Below are 22,526 nucleotides of genomic sequence, written 5' to 3' on the forward strand. Positions count from 1 at the left end.
ATCCCATTCAGTCCTTCTCTCCCTGTACATGCTTCCTGCTGTGTTTCCTTAGCATGCTAATTTAGAAAGCTTTTTCCTAAATTTTCTGCACTTGCACTTAGCCCTCTCTGTGTACTCCCTACAGCAAAGTCTTTCCAAGTCATCGTACTGCTACTCTCTTTTCTCTCATTCACAATTCTCCTCTGTAAGGATCCCAAGACTTTCAGGTACAAATCTTATAAATTTTGTTCTGTGATCAGTTGCACTCAGGCAACAAAAGTAACACAATGGAATTGAGCTCAGTGGCTTTGCACAAGCATAAGAGAGCAAAGATAGTGAGCATTTGCTTTGAAGATCCTTTTTTGCTCCATTTAGATCTTGTGCTTAATGTGGTTATGAAGGTGTTGTTGTAAGATGACTTATAGGCTTTAAAGGCTAATGTGTAGTGTTTTAGTTCATTTCTCCTGAGTAGCTGAGTTAAAAATCTTACCTTGTGAAATAGTTAAGGGTTGCTATGGATGGTGAGTGGGATCTCCAGTTCTTTCATAACCACTGGTGTAATAAGCCAGTGGTTCCACCTGGTATGGTCACAGAAAATGAGACACATCTGAGGCTGCAGTGTCTCATTTGGACGTGATGCTGAGTCTGTGTGAGTGTATCAAATACTTCATTCACATAATGTTCAATCAGTAAGTCCTTCAGACTTGATATCCTGCCAATGGGGCTGCCACAATTCGTGTATTCATAAACAGTGTCCTTGAGATCTTGTCTGCTCCTTTCTGCATAACCCAGTGTATTAAAAGAACTTTATCTTTTTGGGGAAGGGAACAGTATCCTGTGGTTTTTATGAATGACTAGATGCCATCATAGTTGTTTACTGATGATGTTCCCTGGTTGAAGTTATATATTATGAAGCACAGTTGTTTCCAAGATTTAATAATGTGACAATTAAATTTATTTTCTTTTTTGGTAGCAGAGCCAAGGAGAAATTGATGGTTGCTTGTGTCAGTTTTTTAGTCAATTCAGTATGACTTTTGCTTTAGCAGGGATTACAGATTTAGGAACTGAATATATGAGGCAGTAACAAATATTAGAAATGTCAAAAAGGTATCCTATGAAATAGCAAAGCATACAGTAGTAGTTTAATTCTACCAGCTTTCTCCCTGTACCCAATAAATAAGCATTTTGCCTGAGAAAGACCTGCATGTGCACCCTAAGAAAATGTTTGTGTCCAAGATTTAATTCCTGCTGTCATTTTACAAGGTAAACTCAGTGACAAGTTTTGACAAACAAATCCCTCAAGTAAAGTTTTTCTTAGCACATCTTTAGAGTTACAGGCTACCATAAGGAAAGCAAGAGGAAAACCACTTTTTATCTCAAACAAAAGGATTTTTAAGAGAAGCCATTGTGATTTGTTGGCATATTTGTAAGCATTGTAACTTGTTTGGTTGAATCACTCTTGATTTACACAAGAGGATTTTTGTCTAATGAATTATCCATATGCTGTGTTGCCATTTTTCTTACCAAAAGACTTGTGACCATGCTGACAAAAAAGGAGAGAATGCTTTTATTGCTGTATGATACCATAAATGCATCTCTGAAAATGCTGTGCAGAGCTTTTGATTTTTTACAGAATTCAGTGGGATCCTTGAAAGCTAGAGATGTGGGCATAGACAGCATGATATACTATCACCTTTTGCTGTGGACAAAGAATGCTTCATTAATAAGACAAAATGGGCACTAGGGCTGTCTAGTGAATCTACTTAGCATAAAATTCACTATTGAGGCAGCTGCTTCTCCCCAAATCCACCTCTGTCTTATGATCTATCTATATAGCAGTGTTCTGTGAAGCCCACTCAGAAGAAGGATTAAAAAAATAATGAAACTCAGAAAAATAATTTTCATAATTTTTCTCTCTGTTTTTCAGGGAGAAAAATAATGAAGATTTAGTTTCTCAAACCTTCTACTGCAAGTGTTGTCACTTCATATACACAAGGTGTTTATATGCAGGAAAAAACTTTGGAAGGCATCTGTATGGAGGAGCACTGACAGACATTGTGTGAATAGCATCATTTGCATAAACTTTTTAGTAAGTAAGGATTAAAGTCTCCATTTTCCATGGTTACTGATCCTCAGATATCCAGTTCAAACAGACATATCTGGGAATGAAAGGTACAACTTTTGCTGTCTTTTAGGGTATCTCCTATCACATTTCAAAGTGCAGTCTTCTGTAGCTTAACACTCTACAGTGATGGATTACAGATAGGCAAGGTATGTTGGCACAAGTTGTAGACAAAGCTCAGCATATTAGCACAGGATGATAGTGTGGGAAATGGTACATAAGGCTGGCTGATCCTCCTGTAAGCCAGATTAATTTATCTCATCCAGAAGTACGTGTTATTATGGCTAGGTTGGTTCCACTATGAATCCCTCTCAGTTCTATCAACTCTGCGCTGCAGTTTAAAGTGTAGATGTACTCACTGTTGCAAAATATATCCACCACAATTACTGAGAAATGCTCCTCAGGGTGCACTTTCTTTGGGTGCACTCACTGAAAGAGTCCTCCAGAAGCAGAGAAGGACAAATATGAGCTCAGAAGCTCTCAAGTAATATTGCAATCATTTGACTCTGGAGCAGAATTGGATTTTAATCAATTTCACGGAGAGTTCTTTCTGTCAAGAAACCAAGCCCAAGGAAAAAAGTGTATTTTAACTTGCTGCAAATTATGTGGTTGGTGTTTGCAGAGATGTGAAAAAGTCAGATTCACAGTGGATGCTGCCTTTTGCACTGATTATTAGTATAGTACTTGTTAACTTTCATAAACTTTGGTTTAGTAGGCTGACAAACAGCAGTGTGCTATCCTGGTGCTTCAAACATGGAGCTTTCCATGAAAAAGTAATAGCATAAATAAAGGATAATGCGTCTTAACTTTTGAATAGATAATACATCTACATAGGATTTTTTTCCTAGATCTTCAGTCTTTGAAGATTATATGCGTTCAGCACACCGGAAATGAAAAACAGTGAAATATGTGTTATCCCCTAATGTCTAGTTAATAAGTTCACTTCCTAGCGTGTCTTCCTAGTATCACTTTTTTGGAAAGGAGACTTACACAGTGGAACATTCAGAAGCCTTATATTCACTTGCTTAAGTGAAAGTGGAGCAGAGGAGATTCATTATTTAAAATAGTTTAAAGAAAGCTGTCATTTAAAACATCTGGTGTTTCAAAATGTTTCTGGTTATGTTTCTATCAAAAAAATATTTTCTTACTTAGTGGAAGGCAAGAAATGTTTTTAATTTCCTACTTTACTCCATAAGCCTTAGCCAAGCTGCTCATTTGTGATATTGTATAGAAAACCTGATATCCTTGGGAATACTTGCTGAAGAGCTACTGTGATGATGTTGGAATTTTTATTACACTAAGTGACATTCATAACCTGTTAGTGCTCTTTTTTCTAGTCTTGTAGTACATGTTGCAAAACACTTAAAACTAAAATCGCCATTGATTATTACCAGTTTAAAAATACCAATGCTTGGTCTCAGTTATTAATTTACACTAAACTAAATTTATGGGTTAATAGGGAAGTGCAATGGCTCTCTGTGGACTGTGTTGCTTTTTAAACTTTTAGAATTCCATTTTAGGTACTTTCTCTCTGTTTCCTGTGTTGGTTGGGGTTTGGTTTTTTAAAATTAGTTTAATATACAAGCTGTGCTTCTGAATGTGACTTGAATTCCAAAATTTCTGAAGTGATGCTTTCCTCTCATGTATTTTGTATTTTAAATATGCTTGACTGGCAGACTTCAAACACGTTTGTTTCGTTTAACCTTTCAACCACTGTAGTTGCAAATGACATCAAAATGTAGGTCTGCTCAAAGAAAAGACAGTGTCATACCCTTCATTGAGTTTGTGAGACTTAACCAGTGTAACTCTTCTGAATGATGGAAAATTTGTAAAGTCCAGGCTGCCCTTGACCCAGAACAGAATTATGGAGCTCTTTCTGAAACACATTTCCTAAGTGCAGATTTTCTGATTTTTTGCAAGTTCGTATTGATCTGATTTAGACCTGATTGGATTATCTGCTGCTGTGGCAGTATATTTCTGTCACAAACACATGGGAGGGAGATACACTGCATTCTTAACTGGATTCTGATACATCTTATGAATAAATTGCAGCTTCTTTCTGCTCCTCTTATCCAGTCCAAAGGGCACTGTATATAGAGTCTCAGCTCATAAGGGTTCTGCCCTTTGCTTGAAATATTCCATCTAGTGGCACTTCAACTCTTGCACTGACAGTTCAACATTTTACTGCTAAATAACATGTTAAAGCTGAGCAATTCATATCAGTCCCCTGAAATTTAATTACTTCACAAGCTTCAATCTGAGCTAAGCCAGTCACACCAGCAGAACACTCCAGTGATTCTGACATTAGTAGTGTAGCAATTTATGGAGCTCTGACCGTCCCAGATCATCCCCAGTAGCTACAAAGATACTACCAGACTAGTACTTAAAGCTGCTCTTGTTTCACATGATTCCTGTATTCCTTAAAGGAATAAAATAAAAGCTCTGCATATCATTTGACACAAATTAATTTCCCTCCTCCCATTTGTTTTCTCAGTGCCTGCAATTTTATTTCGCATACCTGTGTCTAGAATGGTGGGAGCGCATGCAATAACTGCATATTGTGTACAATTTTGCATATTGTGTACAAATGAATTTTTCTACAAACCTGTTGTAAGAGGGCAGTACGTGTTGCTGTCAGAGTTAGTGTCTCCTCACTGACACTCGTCTGTTAGGATTGTTCATTTCCCAGGAACACAGTTGAAGACATACAACTTTACTGCATTTCAACCAGATCTACTAATATTGTACTTTTTATAGCACTTGAGGGGTTTGTGTTTGCTCTTTTTTAAATACATCAATAAGATTTAAAAAAAAATTCTTAGTTACATTGAAATTCTAGTGATGATAATGATGTAATATAATAACAACAACAATAATAATAATAATAGATATAATAAAAATGTCGATTGAAGAGGGGTTATATGCCAACTTTGCTGTATTGTTAAATAAGAATAATTTTTATCCCAGAAATAAGTATTTTTAGGTGTGTGCTTTAGGGGAACTAAATGCATATTAAAATTACACTTTACTGAATCCAGGTTAGAGTATTGTTTCCTCAGACCCCTCACTTTTCAAGCTATTGGGACTATTTGCAGTATCAGCTGGATCAGACTTTAGTTGCCAGTGTTTCAAATAGGACACAATGATAGAAGACCAGGTCTGAAAAAATGTTGTTTGTGAGTGGAAATCTGTATTGGATTTGGACTATTTTGATGTAGAGTTTTCAAATATTCCTCTGAAGGAACTGCAGTTGTTTTTTACCATTTCCTTTCTGCACAGGATCAGATGCAAATTCTGAGCAGTAGTTAAAGCAGAAAACCTTTTTACCAAAAATAGGTAAAGAATACATAAAATCCACTATCAGTACTGCCCTGTATAATGTCCACCCTTTTTATTTCCTGTTTGCACTATCAACATCAAACAGACAATATAGTAAAATCTTTGTATATAGTCATATCCTCAAAAATGCCTGGAATAGAATATACTAAGTTAAACATACTTGTATTAGGTGGATTTTTCTTAATGACGGTAGAAAAAGCAAGAAGTACAACTTCTTTTCTAGCCTGTTCTGCAATTGTTTTCAGCTCCATTAGGGCAAAGCTAATGCCACACTTTCTATTAAATCTTATTTTGAAGGTTAATTGGAACTTATTATAATGCATTAAAATTATTCCCTTGTGTGAAGAGGAATTTCTTACTGAATGATGTAATCAAGATAAATTGTCTGTCATTTTGTCTCACCTGGTCTCTCCCAAATTGTATAACAGAAAATATGTCCAAAGAGAGAGAATTCTGTTATATTTTGGGGATGTTACATTTTGAGTCTGTCACTTAATATCTTCTATTAGAAGTCATTTTTTATTTGAAAAGCAGAAGTTATTTTCTTGCATTTCTGGACCTATTTTAATTACTTACATTCAAGCATACAGTACATCCTTGCAAGCAGAGATGTAAAATTCCATGGTGCTCTCATCATGTGTTCTGAAACCTAATACAAAATCGTATTGTCTTTTAATAGTGTCTAATATAAAGATAAATGCTAGACATATCTGTAGGCCATACGATTAAATATTTATGCCTATATTAAGAAATACTTGGAAGCTTTTTATTTATTTATAATTTTGTGTCTTTTCAAGTCATATTCTGGAACCAATGTCCTACTGTCTGTTCAACTCTCAGAAGAGCTCCTAAAGGGCACAAGCACTAAAGCAGAGAAGCAGAACTCTATCTAACAATTTGATAAAGCTACCAAAACCCACCCCTACTACCAAAGAGGAGAATGTCTAACCTTTCCCTGAAATAGTAGTAAGGTCATGAGTTCTGTTGTGAAGTATATATTAACTGGAGTAGGTCACTTATTGGTTTCAGAGTCCTAAAGGAAAAGCCACTGGCAGTGAGAAAATTGTGCAAGAGAAAATGCCTAATCAGCCCAAGTAAGAAGGCTGTGAAAGAATTAAAAACAATTTTAAAGGAATTAATTCTGTTTAACTAGCATATTTCCTAAATTAAATGTTACTATTTTAGTCACAAACTTCAAGCCATGTCTTTTTACTTATCTATTTAATCTAATTGAGCTAGTTTAAATCAAGACAGCTAATAGAAGCTCAGATCCTTCGTCCTTTATTAGTTTTATTCTTAAACAGCTACAAAGCAACCCACAACCATATGTCACATTGAGTAGTCATATTACTACATAAATAGAGAGGCATATTACTACATAAATAGCTCATGAATTCTATATGAGGGAAAATTTCTTCTTAAGAAATATTGGAAGAGGTTTTGTTTTTGCCTACAAACCTAAATAATAAAACATTTTTTTCTACACCACGGTTGCAGGGTCCATATAAATACTGTAGTAGCCTGTAGCTAGAAAGTAAGTAATTGAGAATAGTAGGGTTTCAATAAGGAATTTATTGTGTATTCATACCATTTTCCACTACTAACTGACACATACTGTGAGTTATTGGAATAACAAAAAAGTATTGCAAATTATATTGTTAATAGGAAATTGAGTCAATGACATAGAATATGTACAGGCAAAGGAGGTAAAAAGTACCCTAAGAGCCTGTGTCAAACACTGAATTAAGTGAACCCTGTTACATTAAAACATGGGGAAGAAGAATAATAATTTTTTAAAAGGACTGTTTATTTTTTTTTCTTTTAGAACAAGATGGCACATTAATATTACATGACTTCCCATACTAAATAATTAGAGACCCATGAATTCCAATACAAATATGAAAAACTATAATTTTCTTTGTTTTGCATTTTTGTGGCATTATTGTAGAGGATTGAGAGAGATCAAGCAAAGACTCTAAACATGGTAACAATAACTTCTGATAAGAATGTTTCTCCTTTATATTAGTCTCAGCAGTCAATAATACACAACTTTTTTGCTGTATGTGTTGAGGGGTTTCTCTTTCACACATAGGTATTGGAGGAATAACCTCATGACCTATGCTGCTGAAAACTAAGCTTTTGTGAAAAGAATGGAGGCATTTTTCATAGCAGTTTACACAGCTGACCATAAGCCAAGCATGGATCAGTACATCACATTCTGTAAGTCCTGTGCAAATTCTCGCATTGATTGGAGTTGACAGGGAAATGCCCATTGTTAAAACCCATCCACTGTTAGCAAAAATGTGGCATGAAACAGGTTGAACATGTGATAGCTGCTGGCACTTTGAACGTTGTCTATTCAAATGTCAGATTAGTAAAGCAGTTTGGGGTGGGGTTTCTTTGCATTGTGCTTAGCACAGGCTGGAAAAATCTAATGCGATGGTCATTTCCTGCTGAGTCAGAATGCAGCAAAGCTCCTCCATGCAACATGAATGCAGTGGCTGACAGGAGATGGTTGCTTTCTGGTCTGTGCTGGAGAAGACACTGCACTGTGTTTGGAAAAGTAGAAATTATCAGAGAGCTTCCGTGACATTTGTGAAGGAAAGTATTTCAATATGTTTTTACAACTCTTCTTTCAGAGCACAGTTTATCTCCTCGGATGCTCTGCCTTTACATTGGGGTTTTTTTTAGTGAATTGCTAACATTTGTGAATATGTGGTTGCTAGAAGAGATAGCACTTCAGAGTGTTTAGCACATAATATTGAAAGAGGCTTAAAATCAACAACAGATCTGTAAAGATAACTGGATTATGTTACAGAAATAATTTTAGTAAATGAGATTTACCCAATATATTTCTCTAAACAGAAATCTCAACATATGGCTGTTTCTATCCAAACTAGAGAAGTTGGACTCCTTCCTCCCTTTCAGAGAAAATAGACTGAAAACTCTCCCAGCTGTATTCCTGCTCTACTAATTTTGTTTCACTCCTTTCTACCAGTTTTTGCCCAGGTGGAGGAGAAAAGGCATTTCTTGTGTTCTCCGCTACTGAACCTTTCCAAGAAGTTCTTTCTCGTGGAAAGTAAGTTTCTCTGTATTTATTTATCTATCTATATTTTTTTCATTCTCCTCTTTCCTAAATATGCTCAGCTTTTATTTAAAGGAAACTTTAAAAACCTTTGAAAATATCACATATTGAGTAGGTCCATGGATAATGTTTTATGGGAGTTGCTGAGCTCATACATTCATTTTAGGTTTTGTGTGAAATACTGGCAAATTCCCTCATAGAAATGAAAAAAAAAAGTGTGAGAGATGAATGATAAAACATTGGTTTGATGAACTGGGCAAAGATGATCTTCCATTAGGGAAGAAAGGCACAAGTATCCCATCTACTTTGCCCTGTCAGCATGACTGAGCTCCAATATTGAGAGTTTCATCTACAAGTAATTGCTTCTGGCCTCTCATAAGAACACTTTGTCTACACAGTGTTTGATAGATGAGTGCAAAGAAGGACCATAACATGTTGCACAGCCCATTCTCCTTTCTTTCCATGTCTGGGAAGAAAGTCTGTCCATGTGTGGGGTCATACATAAGAGCTTGCTGTTATTGATTCAGTCTGCTCCTGTGGGTCACCTCCTCTCGCCTGCCAGGGAGGTTATTCCCCCTGATTCCAGCAGTCACAGGGAGCACTGTATAACCTGCTTGTGTCTTCTACCATGCAGAAGATACCTCTCTGTCTTCAGCTTTTCTCACTTTTTAGTAAAAGTTTTAAGTAGAGGAGTTTGTAACATACAGGATGTGTGGCACAGGGATGGAAAGAGAGGGAGTCAGAGCTTTAGCAGCAACAGGAATGATGGATTCACTCGTGCAGTGCTTAGTCAGGACTCTTACAAAAGGCAACTGCTTGTCATAGGATAACAGATGTGCTTGTTCTTGAATAAACTGCAGAGGATACTGTCATCATTGGACGTGTTGAGTAGTTTATAGTGGTGTCTAGTAGTTTATATTTTGTTCAGAAAGCTGCTGTGTGCTACATAATACTCACGGGAATGAAATGTTCTGCAATTGAATTGTGTTGACCCCATCAGATAGATTCTGTGGAAGGCTAGCAGAGGGACTCTAGGTTTTGTAAAAATTAATTAATATGTTAAATGAAAGAATTATTATCTAGGAGAGCTGTTTATCTACATAAACAATTGCCAGACCAATTCTTTATTCACTAAGAGATAAAGCTTTTCAAACACATGACATAGAGTGAATTCAGGACAGCAAAACATTGAATCACAGAATAATTTGTTTTAGAAAGAATCTCCAGGAAAATCCAGTTCCCTTTGCTCAAAGCAGGGCTCAGTTCCAAGGCAGAGTGGCCTGATCAGAGTTGTATCCAGTCAAGGATATCTGTATGGTTGCAGATTTCATTTACATCTGTCTTGACAAGTGTTCAGCGTTTGAATACCTTGTGTACTGTTTTTTTTTTTCTAATCTGTAATTGAAATTTCCCTAATTACAACTTGTGTCTCTTGGTATCAAACAAACAGATGAGACAAGTCTAGGTTCAGGTGAAAAGCTGGACAAAAGAAGCAGTTTAAAATCACTACAAATAACAGAGTTAATAAAAATACACACAGGGCTTTAAAATTAGGCATGGGGCTTCACAAATTTCGTACTTGATGTGAAAGAGGTTACATTTATCATGACTGCCCCTGGATTTCAAGGTCAGAAAGAACATGCATATTGCAGCTCAATAGTCAAAATAGCCCAAACATTAATGGAGCACATGATAGGGACATACCTCCTTGTGGCTTCATGTCTCAAAGAGGAGGATAAAACATGATCATATAGACACTATCTCTTTTTTTTTCCCCATGCACAATATTGCTTTTAACACTCAACAAGTAGAAGTATGTGAATTGTGGCATTTTGGAGAGGGAGCAGGATTCAGAGGGGCAGTAGTTGACCTATTCCTTTCTTTAATTCCTTATCCCGCCTGCTTCCAGGGAAGCATACTAAAGACCAGCTAGAAAATCTTTGATATAGAGCAGAATTTGCTTGAAGGAGTAGCTAGACATATTTCTCAAGAAATAGGAATTATTTGAAGCCAAATTTCTTTAAAAGCCTCAGTTTCCATATATTTTTAATAAGTCTCTGCTTAGAGAACTTTCTAGTGTATGTGATGTATATAATAGTAGGGCAGGATTAATTAAACCCAAAAAGGTGGCAGTTCCCAGGAGAGAAAAAGAAAGACCAGGAAAGTGGATATTGAGAAGGAAAAATTTCCATAAGAAATCAGGAAAGCAAAAATGAGAGAGGAAGAATCTAAAACCCCCATAGAGCTGAGAGGGTAAAAAATGCATGAAAAGCATTAATAGGAACTAATTATTAAATTTTAATTTTCAAAGGAAAAGATGTATAAATAACGAATAGTAATAAGCAGTATTCATACTAAAACATGTAAGAAGGAATCCAACATCTAAAGTTAGCCAAAGAAAAAATAGTCAATAATGTTTCATTACAGACTTTTTTTTTTAGAGACTCTGTGAAGTGAGAAAGACGATGAAAGCCACTCTTTCTTGTACAGTACATTATATTTAAAAAAGAGTTTGAAAAAATTGTAGAATAGCTCATGACACAAACTACAATAGGAGGATCACTGTGCTCTGGAAATTGAGCTAATGATTCTAGTTTAGCAGCTGGGACATTGCTAGTCTCAGAGACTTGTTATTCCTTGTATTAATGTCAAAATTTAGGACTTAAAGGTAATAAAATCATAAAACACATTCAGTTTGAAAACTGTTTCAGGGAGAGGTGATTCATGTCCAAATAGAATTGGTTGGAAAGTGGATTGGATTTTGTGAAAAGCCTGGAAATATTAATTAGAAGGATAAACACTAAAATATCAAGGTTTTTTGAGTTGGAAGTTTTGCAAGAAAGGTCAGAATTTTCCATGAGAAGCAAACACATATTTTAGAAGATTTTTGGTTAATCAGGAATCTAGTTTTATGTTGTAGGACAATGTTTGCCAGCAGATCACTAACAGTACCTTGTTAGCAATCCTGATTCCCCACAAGTACAGAATGTAAATGATACCCAAGATGAGAAAGTCCAAAACCATCGTTATTTTGTTTGGCTTCTTAATTTTACAGCAGTTCTTTGCCTTCCGGTAGGCTGGCATTTCACTTTTTTTTGGTCCATTTCGTGGTTTGTTTATCCTTTGGAAAGTTAGCATCTCGTGACATTTATATCTACCTAAAAGTCATCTAGAAGATGATATTTGGAATAAAATAAAAGGAGTAGTAGAAATTAATAAGGAAGCACACAGTGTAACAAAGGATAAAGGATAAATTTTAAGTTCTGGAAAATATGTTCTTTTTGTGTCTTAGAAGATGTCTAGCTTGTACACTTTGAAAATTGTGGATGGTCTAATGTTTGCTTTGTCTGATGCAACATGCCACAGTTGCAAATATATCCTCAGTACAAATAATAAAAACAACAGTAAGGCAGAGATGAAAACCTTTAGAGCATTAAAGACAAAAATTGGAAGAGGCAGGAAAGGAGTTATTGAAGCAATTGAATAGGAGGGAGGCCATGTCTGTAACAATTTTTAGAGAAAGATGTATGTTTTTTTCACTATGTTGTCATGTTTTTTTCATTACTGCATTGTCTGATGTTTACATCTTTGGTTTAAAATCCTGGAGGTGAGTTTTACAAATTATATTGTTTATAGAAGTTATATATCCGCCTCTCTCATATCTCTCCATCTTCTGCTGGATATACAGAAATGGAAAATACTTAAAGCACAGTAAGAACAAGAGGCGCATGAAAGACACTTCTGTGATGGTTGGCAGGTAAAATGTATTGACAGAAGGAGCACATTGCTTAAAAGAGTTGCTTCCTGCCTTGTCCTCAAAAAAAAAAAAGAAAAAAAATCTGAATTCTAGGAGTGAGTAATAACTTCCTAATGGAAAGAAATCACATATTTGCTAAAACAAATAGTCAAGAAATAAGTTTCATGAAATAGGCCACTTTTTCATATTCAGTGTGACTGATACTTATTGATAATGCAAGAGGCAGCTGGACAAGTGCTGACTTTGCCCACCATTTGACTGTGGCCAATTCCTTGCTAGTCTAGCAATGAAGGGATGAGTTTGAAAACATACAAAATGCAGTTCTACCCTCATTTCTTTGAGCAAGCATGTGCCTGAATCTGGATGAAGTTGTTATCTTCTGGCAGATAAGAGCTGGTTTTGTAAATGCTGGTGATTATTGATCCCCAGAGCTCATACTCCTTGTTAATGTCTTGTTTATAATACATGCACTGTTTCCTGAAGTCATGTTGCAAAATATGATATTTGTTTAAGTGAGGCAGATGTGTCTGGTGGCAAAACTGCTGCACAGAGTGGCAGTGCAGCAGGGCAAGCACGCCATGGACCTCTCCTTAGCTCAGCTAAGGTGTGAAACAGCTGTCACAGCCATGACACCCTTGAAAACCAGAGCATCTGGTGAATGCCCTTGGAAGACACATTAGCCTCCATCCCAGCAGCCACATATTGAAGGTGATGTTTGTTGCAAGCTAAAGAACACTTATTTTTGTAATTGTATGTCCAGCATCTGGGTGGAGAAAGTAAAGGGGCTGCTCCACAAATAGAAAAATTAACAAAGCCTAATCCAGATTTGACCTAGGTCCCCACATAACTCTTTGAAATAACGCTGGACCTCTTTCCTACCCATTCCACTCCCCCAAACTTTTATTTCCTCAGAGTATCAGCAGCTTCCCCGTGGTAGCTCAGCTCTGGCTGAGCTACAGGCAACATGCTGCCATTCAGAGCAGAGGTTGGGGTGTGCTGACCACCACTGCCCTCCAGGATAAATGGTACTAATTGTAAATATCTCTCCTCTATCCAATTGCCAGTGCTCATTTCTTTTTAGCAACTTAATTATCTTCAGTACTGTGGCCCCTCTGCTGATTTGTTTGAAATCGGACTGCAAGTTCATAAGTTACCAGGAAAGACCAAAAGCTCCAAGTGTCAAGTCTCATTTCCTTGGGAAACCAGAGTTTAAATAAATGGTCACAGATCAAGGATTAGATTGCAGCTTCTGCTGAGAACTTCATGGGCTGAACAACTCAGAGCTTCAACTCTAAAATAAATCCATGCAGTATGATGCTGTTTCATCATCATGACTGTTATGTAGACTTCATATGCCACAGAAGAAAGCTACCTTAGAGGTAGATTTAGCAAAGAAAGCTGAGCTTATATAAAGTAGAACTTGTGTATTTCATTTGCTAAAGCTTTCCCTCTCCGTTTTCATCTCTCCCCTTCCCTTTACTTTTCCCCTTCCCCTTCCCCTTTCCTTTCCTGTTTTTGCCTTTGCTTTCAACAAAAATTCCTCTTTGGCTTTTTCAGATGGACGCCTGGCTCAGAGTAAAGGGCATGCAGTGCACAATCCCTAGGAGAAGCTGAAAATGGATGACGTCTACTGATGCTTTTCAGTGATGTCATCTCCTCTTTTTCTGTTTGAGATGGGTGATAGGAAAATGTTCTAAAATAAGACTGAGTGACCTCTTCATCTCTTGACTTCTCTTTCCACGAGTCTGAAAACCATCTGAAGAAATGACCACTCAGCTACCCGAGGAGTCTGTGGAGACCCAGAGCTCAGATGAGCTTGAGTGCAAGATCTGCTACAACCGCTACAACCTGCGGCAGAGAAAACCCAAAGTGCTGGAGTGCTGTCACAGAGTGTGTGCCAAATGCCTTTGCAAGATCATAGACTTCGGTGATTCCCCACAAGGAGTCATAGTGTGCCCGTTCTGCAGGTTTGAAACGTGCCTGCCAGACGATGAGGTTAGTAGTCTTCCTGATGACAACAACATCCTTCTGAATTTAGCCTGTGGGGGAAAGGGAAAGAAGTGCCTACCAGACAACCCAACAGAACTGTTGTTGACTCCCAAAAGGCTGGCATCTCTGGTTAGCCCTTCTCACACCTCTTCTAATTGCCTGGTTATAACAATCATGGAAGTACAAAGAGAAAGTCCCCAGACTCTGAACTCAACCCCCGTGGTGGAATTTTACAGGCCTACAAGTTTTGACTCTGTTGCAACTGTGTCCCACAACTGGACAGTGTGGAACTGCACATCTTTGCTCTTCCAGACCTCGATTCGGGTGCTAGTGTGGTTGCTAGGGCTGCTGTACTTTAGCTCCTTGCCTTTAGGGATTTATTTACTGGTATCCAAGAAAGTCACCCTTGGGGTTGTCTTTGTAAGCCTTGTTCCTTCGAGCCTTGTTATTCTCATGATTTATGGCTTTTGCCAGTGTGTTTGCCATGAAGTTCTAGACTGCATGTCATCTTGATAACAAATACAGTAAAAAAAGATGTATTACCAGATGTCTAGCATAGTTGATTTATCCTGTTTTTATATTCTTTGTATTCTTATTTATTCTTATTGTCCATCCCACTAAATGGAAGCAGTGGCCCTAGTTACATGGTCCCTTTTTTTCCAACTGAATTTGAAACCCCTCACCCCAAGCATTTTTTGAGCTAAGAACTGGAAATAAAAATTACATGTTGATTTTGAAGGGCTGAATTTTAGAAAGGGATAAAGCAAATCGCCAAACCTGGTGCCTGCTGCTGCTGCCACTGTTTAAATGAGTAGGACTTTGCTTTGTATTGGACTGATCAGATCAGTTCATGCTGTAGGATTCACCCAGGAAGAAATTACTGTAGCAGACACCTTCCAGATGCAAATACTGCATCTCTTCACCCAAAGCATATCATGCTCTGAAATACCTGTTATTTATAATCCATCATCATTTATAGCAAAATAAATCACTCTATTGTTAATGTTATAAGAATAAAACAAACTACTAATTTCTTTCATTCTTGTTACAGCAAAAATACTTGTGGGAGGCCAATATTTTTTTTTAATGTTAAAAACTTGTCTCCAGAACACTTTCCCCAAAGAGAAGCCCATTTTTCCTTGTCATACAGTTGCAGCTCACTGTGAAATATTCCTGCTAATGAGTACTTCTGGGGACGCAGCCATGTGTTTGCTGTTCTCCAGGTGCACTTATTTCAGTGTACACACCTTAGGCTTCCCTTTGAGAGTTCAGAGCTATGCAGATTTCTCTAGCTATGTTCTGTTATGCTTACCCTACCTCCCAGCATTTCCACCACCACCAGTGACATTTCCAAGCCACCAGTCCTTCCTAATGGATGACCAACCTTATGCACATGTACTCTGTGGCAGCTGTGCTGGAGAATTTGACTTATGTGACTTTAGCTCTCAAGATAGACTTTTATTCTGAACCATTAGGTAACAGATCTTCAATCAGTAACACAAATTTGAGGAAAAAAATCTGAAATGGTTAACTGGGGTTTTGTTTGGTTGATTTTTTGGGTTTGTGAGTTTGTTTGTTTGTCTGTTTGTTTTTGTTCTGAGTTCACAGAATGAGTACTGTAAGAAGATAATATGACTTTTGGAAGATTTCTGTTTAAGGCTTAGTCCTTCAAAATGTTTTAATACTCTGAACTCCCCCTGTCACCACTGTGAGTAGATGGCAATCTAGATATGGCAATTAGCATGTCTCCATTAGTGGAGCTCAGAGGAATTATTGACACTTTACCATTCCACAAATAGAACCAGGCCCTGTAAGGCTTGCTTGTATGTTGCATGGTTTAGGCTATTTTTTGAACTACTGGAAGAACACAAAAATAAGTAATATTTAATGTTTTTGTGTATAACTAGGTCTAGCAACACCACAGCTGCAAAATGGTTTTTTTGTGCATAGCAGAGTGGAGTTGAGCAGTGCAAGCCTGGTTTTTGGGTCTGGCACAAGACTTAGTCATTTCAGGGCAGTGTAAAAGGGAGAGGGGTTTGTTGCATGAAAATTGAATGTATGGCCTAACAATATACTCTTAGAGCAAACAGACTTTGGTAAGAATGAAAAAATGACAGTGGGAAAAGCAGAGCCTGTCATGAGGATTTGAAGTTAAGCTGGTTCCATTTTTGTAGATGGCACAGGTGGTATCTGCAGTTTTATTCCTACTGCAAACAGAGAAAATGTGGAAATGTAAAGGTCCTGCTTTTCTTGACCCTCATTTTATAATAGTGCATATATATGTGTGTGTATGTACATATAGACACATATGTGAGAAGAAAACTTACAGCAAAATTATAGTTTTCAAGTGTATGGAGTTATGGAGCTATGTATTGAATGATTAAAGGAAATGTTTCAGACTTTTCTGTAATGACAATAATTATACCTAAAATATTTTCAGAATTCCTAGAAAATGCTGTTCCTAAGTAGTTGTTTTTAATGTTTGTGGTAAAGCACATGTAGTTAGAAGAGGAATCATCTCCAGTCAAGGTTTGACTCATCTATGAACTCATAAATTTTAAGTATCCAACAACAATCATGTCAAAAAAAAGAAAAATAGAAACCTATGTGCTTTTACAGAACTTCATAACTTTTGGAAAGATGTATTTGTAGTGTTAGGGGTTTATATGTTTTAGGACTTGTTCAATTTGTCTGAATATAGTGTCTCAAATAAAGGGCTGACTAACAGAAGATATAGGTTTTGCAAATGTGTGATATATATGAATTACTTCTGCACAACATGCTCTACAGTGCAACCTGTTGTCTTTTCCTTTTGATTTTCAGCTGATTATCTTAGCTCCAGCACCAGGTATTTTGTACTCTGTTTTAAAACAAAGCCTAATTGTAGCAAAATTACAGTGGTATCAGTTACACATCGTAGCACAAATTAATACGCCTGTTGTTATACTTTTCTATTTTTCAGACTGCCAGCCCATTAAATTTATGCTGTTATTTCAGGCTGTACTGCATTTCTAACCCACTCAAAGATGCAAGTGTGCAAAGGCATATTGATTGTACAGCTATGCTTCCACTCAGCCAGACCATGCTATTGTAACTTTGGGGTCATAAAATACCTATATGACTTACAATATGGCCATTGAGAATTGCTGGGAGATAAATCTCAATTATTTGTGGAGAAGAATTTTTGCTGTGTGACTGAGACTAGAACTTCAGATATTACTCTTTCCTTATTTTTATTCTCTGCCATCCTTTAGACTTTGAACTGAAAGCTCTTGTGTCCTCTGCAGTGGAATAACTGTGCTGAAATCAATGTAAATGGGGCTAAAATCAAGACTGGCATACTTCTCTGCCTGGTTTTCCTTCCTTTCCTCTGACTGTTTTTCTCTCCTTGGAAAGTAATGGCTCCCAGGGTTGCAAAATACTGCCTGCACACCAAGGCAATTCCCTTTCAGTGGGATTTATTCCATGCCCAGACATGACTCAACCAAGTACAAAGTGCTAGAAATTCATTACTACAGGATTAATTTAGTCCAAATGAGAATTTTTTTTGTTTTGTTTTTAATTCCTGCTTATCCTATGGATGCAGACTCTCTCCTCGCCAGCTGCCCATTTACAGTATGATATTGTGGGATCCCCTGAGGGCTGGGGCAGGATGATGCAGGAGCAGCTGCTGGGCACAGTTTAGGAAGGATGCGCTGAGCTGGGCCGTCCTGTGAGCAGGACTTGGTGAGGGATGAAGCTTTGCAGGTGTGGCTTGAGCCCAGAGCCCAAAGGGCAATTAACAGAGCGTGAGTTAATGGGGTCTGTGGGCTCTTACATAGGATGTGGGGCTGGGGCTGGGCTGACTGAGAAGATGAGCAGAGCAGAGAGGGGGATTTTGTCTATGCCTGGGACAAAGAGGCTGTTTTGAATAAATGTTTTGGGGTAGAGCTGCTGCAAACAGTTTAATGTTTTCCATACTGTCACTTTTGGGGTTTAAAATTCATTTGGTAATTAAATTAATTCAGTACTGTTATTACAGTTGAGTACATTTACTTTCCAAATGGCAAAGCATTGAACTTCATTCTAATTTAAATGGATCCTTAGATTTGGGCATACTCCCACTGTTATGTTAACTATTCAAAGCTACAGGACTGGCCAAATTAAGGACTGATGTCTTTAATTTAGCTGCATTGTGAGCTTTGGTAGGTCCTGCTATATTGATTATAGGCCACAAAACTGCATATGCTAATATAAGACACTTAAAATAGGCAAACTCTTGTCCTGATAACATTATTGGCAAACTTCAGGGCCACCAGTATTTAACAATGTACCCAAAAATAGACTTCCAAACAGACTTGATAACCTGAAGACACAGATAAATTGGTCAGAGCATGATGCTGATAACACCAAGGTCATGGCTTCTACCTCTGTATTCACTTGAAAGCTGGACTCCGTGATCCTTGTGGGTGCCTTCCAACTCGGAGAATTCTCTGGTTCTGTGGAGCCCAGCAGCACACGGCCAGATAGACAAGCACAGAACAGGAAAACACAGCTTTCCACCTAAGTGGCTACACTTTAACCTGAGGAAGAGGAACTGAGAAGGTTCACAAGAAGGTAGATGATGTTTTTGAGGGAGTTCCTTGTTATTGAGTACAGGGCCATTGTTTTTCTTAATTTTAACCAGTTGTAGTGGTAGATTCAACTCACTATTCCTCTTACTGAAAATATGGCAAATTGCAGCCAGGATACAAGAGTGAACAGGATGCAAAGGGTAAATGGCAGCATGTTGTTGAAACAGTTTTAATGTCAAAGCAAGGAAAACATGGGGCTATATCCTGCCTTGTCTTGGCTGGTTCAAAATTACTGAGAGGCTGTCCCAAGGCTGAGCACTACCATGGCTCAACACCCACCCCTGCATTGCCTCTGGGACAGTTCACTTCAGCTGTGCATCTTGATTTCTTGTACAGGAGTTCTACATCATGATTTCATCTTCCTGCATGGATGGTGGGTGGAGTGAAAGATCCACAGAGTTACGCTTTTAAACATTTTGACTATCCTAAGGTTTCTCAGGGCAGGGGTTTTTTCCATTTCTTCATATTTATTTCTACAAAGCAAGACAGTGCACTTTATTTTAAATGGAGTAGTGCCTTCAAGGATTTAAGAAAAAAAAAAAAACAAAGAAAAAGAAAAAAATGTGGGGAAGAAGAACTGAGAATTTTGAAATAATTTTAAGGTCATTTAAAGTGATAGAAAGAGACTGAGAGTCTTTTTACTTTCATACTAGCAGACTAGATATTATCCTTTGAGTGTAATCAGTAAATATTTAGTGCTGGAGATTCTCAAGGGAGTTGATAAGTCTGCCAGACCTTAGGCACAGACCCCAAACTCCACTACTTTTCTGAAAAGCAGCATTCTTCTTTTGCATCAGCCACCTCTGTCAAAGTTGAAACATCACAGTTCACAAAGAGTTCTAGCACAAAGAATAAATCCCCAGTCTAGGGACAGTAAATCATCTTTTTAGAGACACATGTGACAGTACCAAAGCTTTTCAGCGTTAGACCTTAAACAAAGAGAAGTCATCTTGCAGTCTGAATTGCTAGCATAAATTTATTTTTAAATCAAGTTTCATTGTGCTGGGCAACACTTCAACTAGAAAATGGTTTTTTTGTTTTTCTGCTTTTTGCTATACAAATGTCGTTTGCATTTTAAAAAATGTATTAAATTGTAGAAATCAGAGATGGATAGGAAGAAGCCTAATAAGTAATTTTATCCATTTCCTTCGCCCCTGTAGAGATGAATGCTTTGTCTAGTCTGGTTTAAATATCTAAAGTGATGAGGCCTCCACCTCTTCCCACAAGGGACTTCTCAGCCATTTAACAGGCCTCTTTGTTAGGAAATACTTGCCTCATACTGATCCTATTTTTTTGTCTTCTGCATAATGTAGTCCCTTTCTTCTGTGCCCACTATTTTAACTTTTATGAAATCTGGGAAATGTATCATATTTATCCATTTCATACTGTAGCTGAATAATTCATAATCCTTGTTATTCAAGTAACAAAAGAGATAAGCAACCAGTAGCTGAGCAGCTAATACTTCACTGAGATGGTGTACCACGTACCAGTGGGTACATTTCCTGGCAAGTCCTGGCTGGCACTGCTTTCTGCATTAGGGAGTGAAAAATGTCAAGAATGTCAAGTGAAACTGAAGAAATGCATCTTCCCAAGTGCATGCATGGCAATATTACTGAAATTTCAAGAGGTGCTGAAGCAAACAACCTACTTCCTTGGATAGAGCTCTTCTTTCTAAAAGTGGATGATTTTATTAAAAGTATGCTTTCAAAAAGCATTTGAATTTTCTTTTCATAAGAAAACCTCTAGATGAGAACCACACTATGTCAAAACTCTTTAACTTGTTGAGAGACAAGGCTGGATTGATTGCCACTCACTGCTAAGCAGTTTTTGCTGACAGCTTAGCTCAGAAGAAAAAATTATTCCAGTGTTATAGAGTTTGAAAATATGCCTTTGCAACTGTGTCACTGGAATCAGATCTGTGCATGAAAAAATGACTCATGTTTTGACAACAGTAACTGCATTTCTGATTTAATTACAACATATTAGATAATCCTCTGCCTCACTCAAAGGAAAAGAAGGAGCAGTGTGACTAAGGAAATCCTAGGTGGGCAGCTAGATTTTATGTGGTTTTGCATTCAAAAGCTACTTACTTTTAAAAAGCAGAGCTACGCTTTATGCTGAGCCTGGGCCAGGTGGGAGGTCTGCTGGGTCTCTGACCTCAGAGCTGTGGTGGATGTACACAAAAAAGGTATATGAAAAGCCCACATGGATGTAGAGCTCCTCATATACCTCCTAATATATGGAAATCCGCAGTTTGGAGATCGCTTGAGATGGAGGTTATGTCTGTGGGGTTCATCCTTGCCTATGGACTTCTTTGGATGCCTTTAAATGTTGTGTTTAACTCACTTATAGCCTTGGCACCTATAAATTCCCACAGCATAAGGTCCCACAATTTATTTCTATGGTTGGAAAGGTCTGCTTGCCTTAAAAACCCCTGAGATACTTGTTACATCTGCCCTACTTATTCCAACAAGGAAAGCCATTCTGAGGTATGATGGCACATTGTTTCTTCTACACTCCTCAGAACTTCATCTGTCCTTGGAGATGTTAACATCAGGGTTTTATCCCTCATACTTCTCCTCAGCTGCCTCTTGTCCAAGCTGAACATCCCACTCTATTTGATCTCTCCTTAGGCAGAGGCTTTCCATGCTCACCACCAGCCACTGCACTTGCCTGAACCTTTTCTACTGCTTCCTCTTTTTTACTTTGAGGTGAGATGAAGCATTTAGAAATACATTCTAATTAGTACCATTTGTTGATAAGCCATATGAGCACAAAAGATACGTGTACTCCTACAGCCATGGAAATCACTTTGCCATTTTTATTGGTCCTGACAGCACATCTGAGGTGTTACACTTGATTATTGTTAGTTCATATGTTATATGGATGTGCATTGATAAACTCACTAACGTGAATTTATCCTGTGCATTCTAATATCCCTGTTTAACTTGTCTGGTTCACGTGGGTGCAGGAGACAGTAGATTCCAGAGAATATTTAATTTAATCTTGGCATGGACTGTATGGATTTTAGCTCTATTAAGCGCATGGCCTGACACTGCTGGACTGAGCATCCACTCATCATCATCTCTCTCTGCCATAGTGGTGGCACCTACCTCACCCACTTGCTGCAGCCATCCCAAACTACAGCCTAGAGCTTTTTTTATTGCAAGAATACATTTTTCTTTTAAACACCTTTTACTGAATCTTTTATTTCCTTAAGACCTGTGGCCTTTTTCATGTCCTTCTTTCTTCATTCCAAGAAAAAGAGGTGCTCTCAGATAAAATTATTAATAATTATGCTCTTTAGACAAGAAGCTCATTACCTTGGATTCTTCATATTGCCTAGTAGGGCAAAGGTTTGGGGTCTCTTCCTTCAGATGTCCTACCACATATAAGCAGGGACCTCAGCATTTTGATGTCCTGGGCCTCACAGAAGGCTCCTTGCAGCCCCTGGGGGTCTTCACGCTGATGCTCTTTACATGAGTGTCCCATATTTTAGTCAGAAAAACTAAGGAAACATTAATATTGGTTTAAAACTAGGTAGAGATTATTTTCTTTCAGCAAAGAATGAAATTATGAGGCTGAAACTTTTTGGGGCACTTCCAGGGTCAGCTGCAAATCTCTAACAACTTTTTTGTTTTA

The 22,526-nt window shown here is 37.7% G+C and overlaps 1 protein-coding gene across 1 annotated transcript in view; it reads left to right on the plus strand.

Moving 5' to 3' along the window:
• The window catches only part of RNF182 (ring finger protein 182), a 28,992-nt gene extending 12,012 nt beyond the window's left edge, over positions 1 to 16,980 (plus strand). Inside the window, exons 2-3 of the mRNA XM_039712088.1 lie at positions 8,439 to 8,519; positions 13,840 to 16,980. Coding sequence (XP_039568022.1) covers positions 14,047 to 14,784 — 738 coding nt within the window. The 5' untranslated portion in view covers positions 8,439 to 8,519; positions 13,840 to 14,046 and the 3' untranslated portion in view covers positions 14,785 to 16,980. The remainder of the gene's footprint in view (positions 1 to 8,438; positions 8,520 to 13,839) is intronic.
• The last annotated feature ends 5,546 nt before the right edge of the window (positions 16,981 to 22,526 follow it).

The sequence above is a fragment of the Passer montanus genome, unplaced genomic scaffold, assembly GCF_014805655.1.
Source record: "Passer montanus isolate IOZ18808 unplaced genomic scaffold, ASM1480565v1 scaffold26, whole genome shotgun sequence".
NCBI classification, from domain to species: Eukaryota; Metazoa; Chordata; class Aves; order Passeriformes; family Passeridae; genus Passer; species Passer montanus.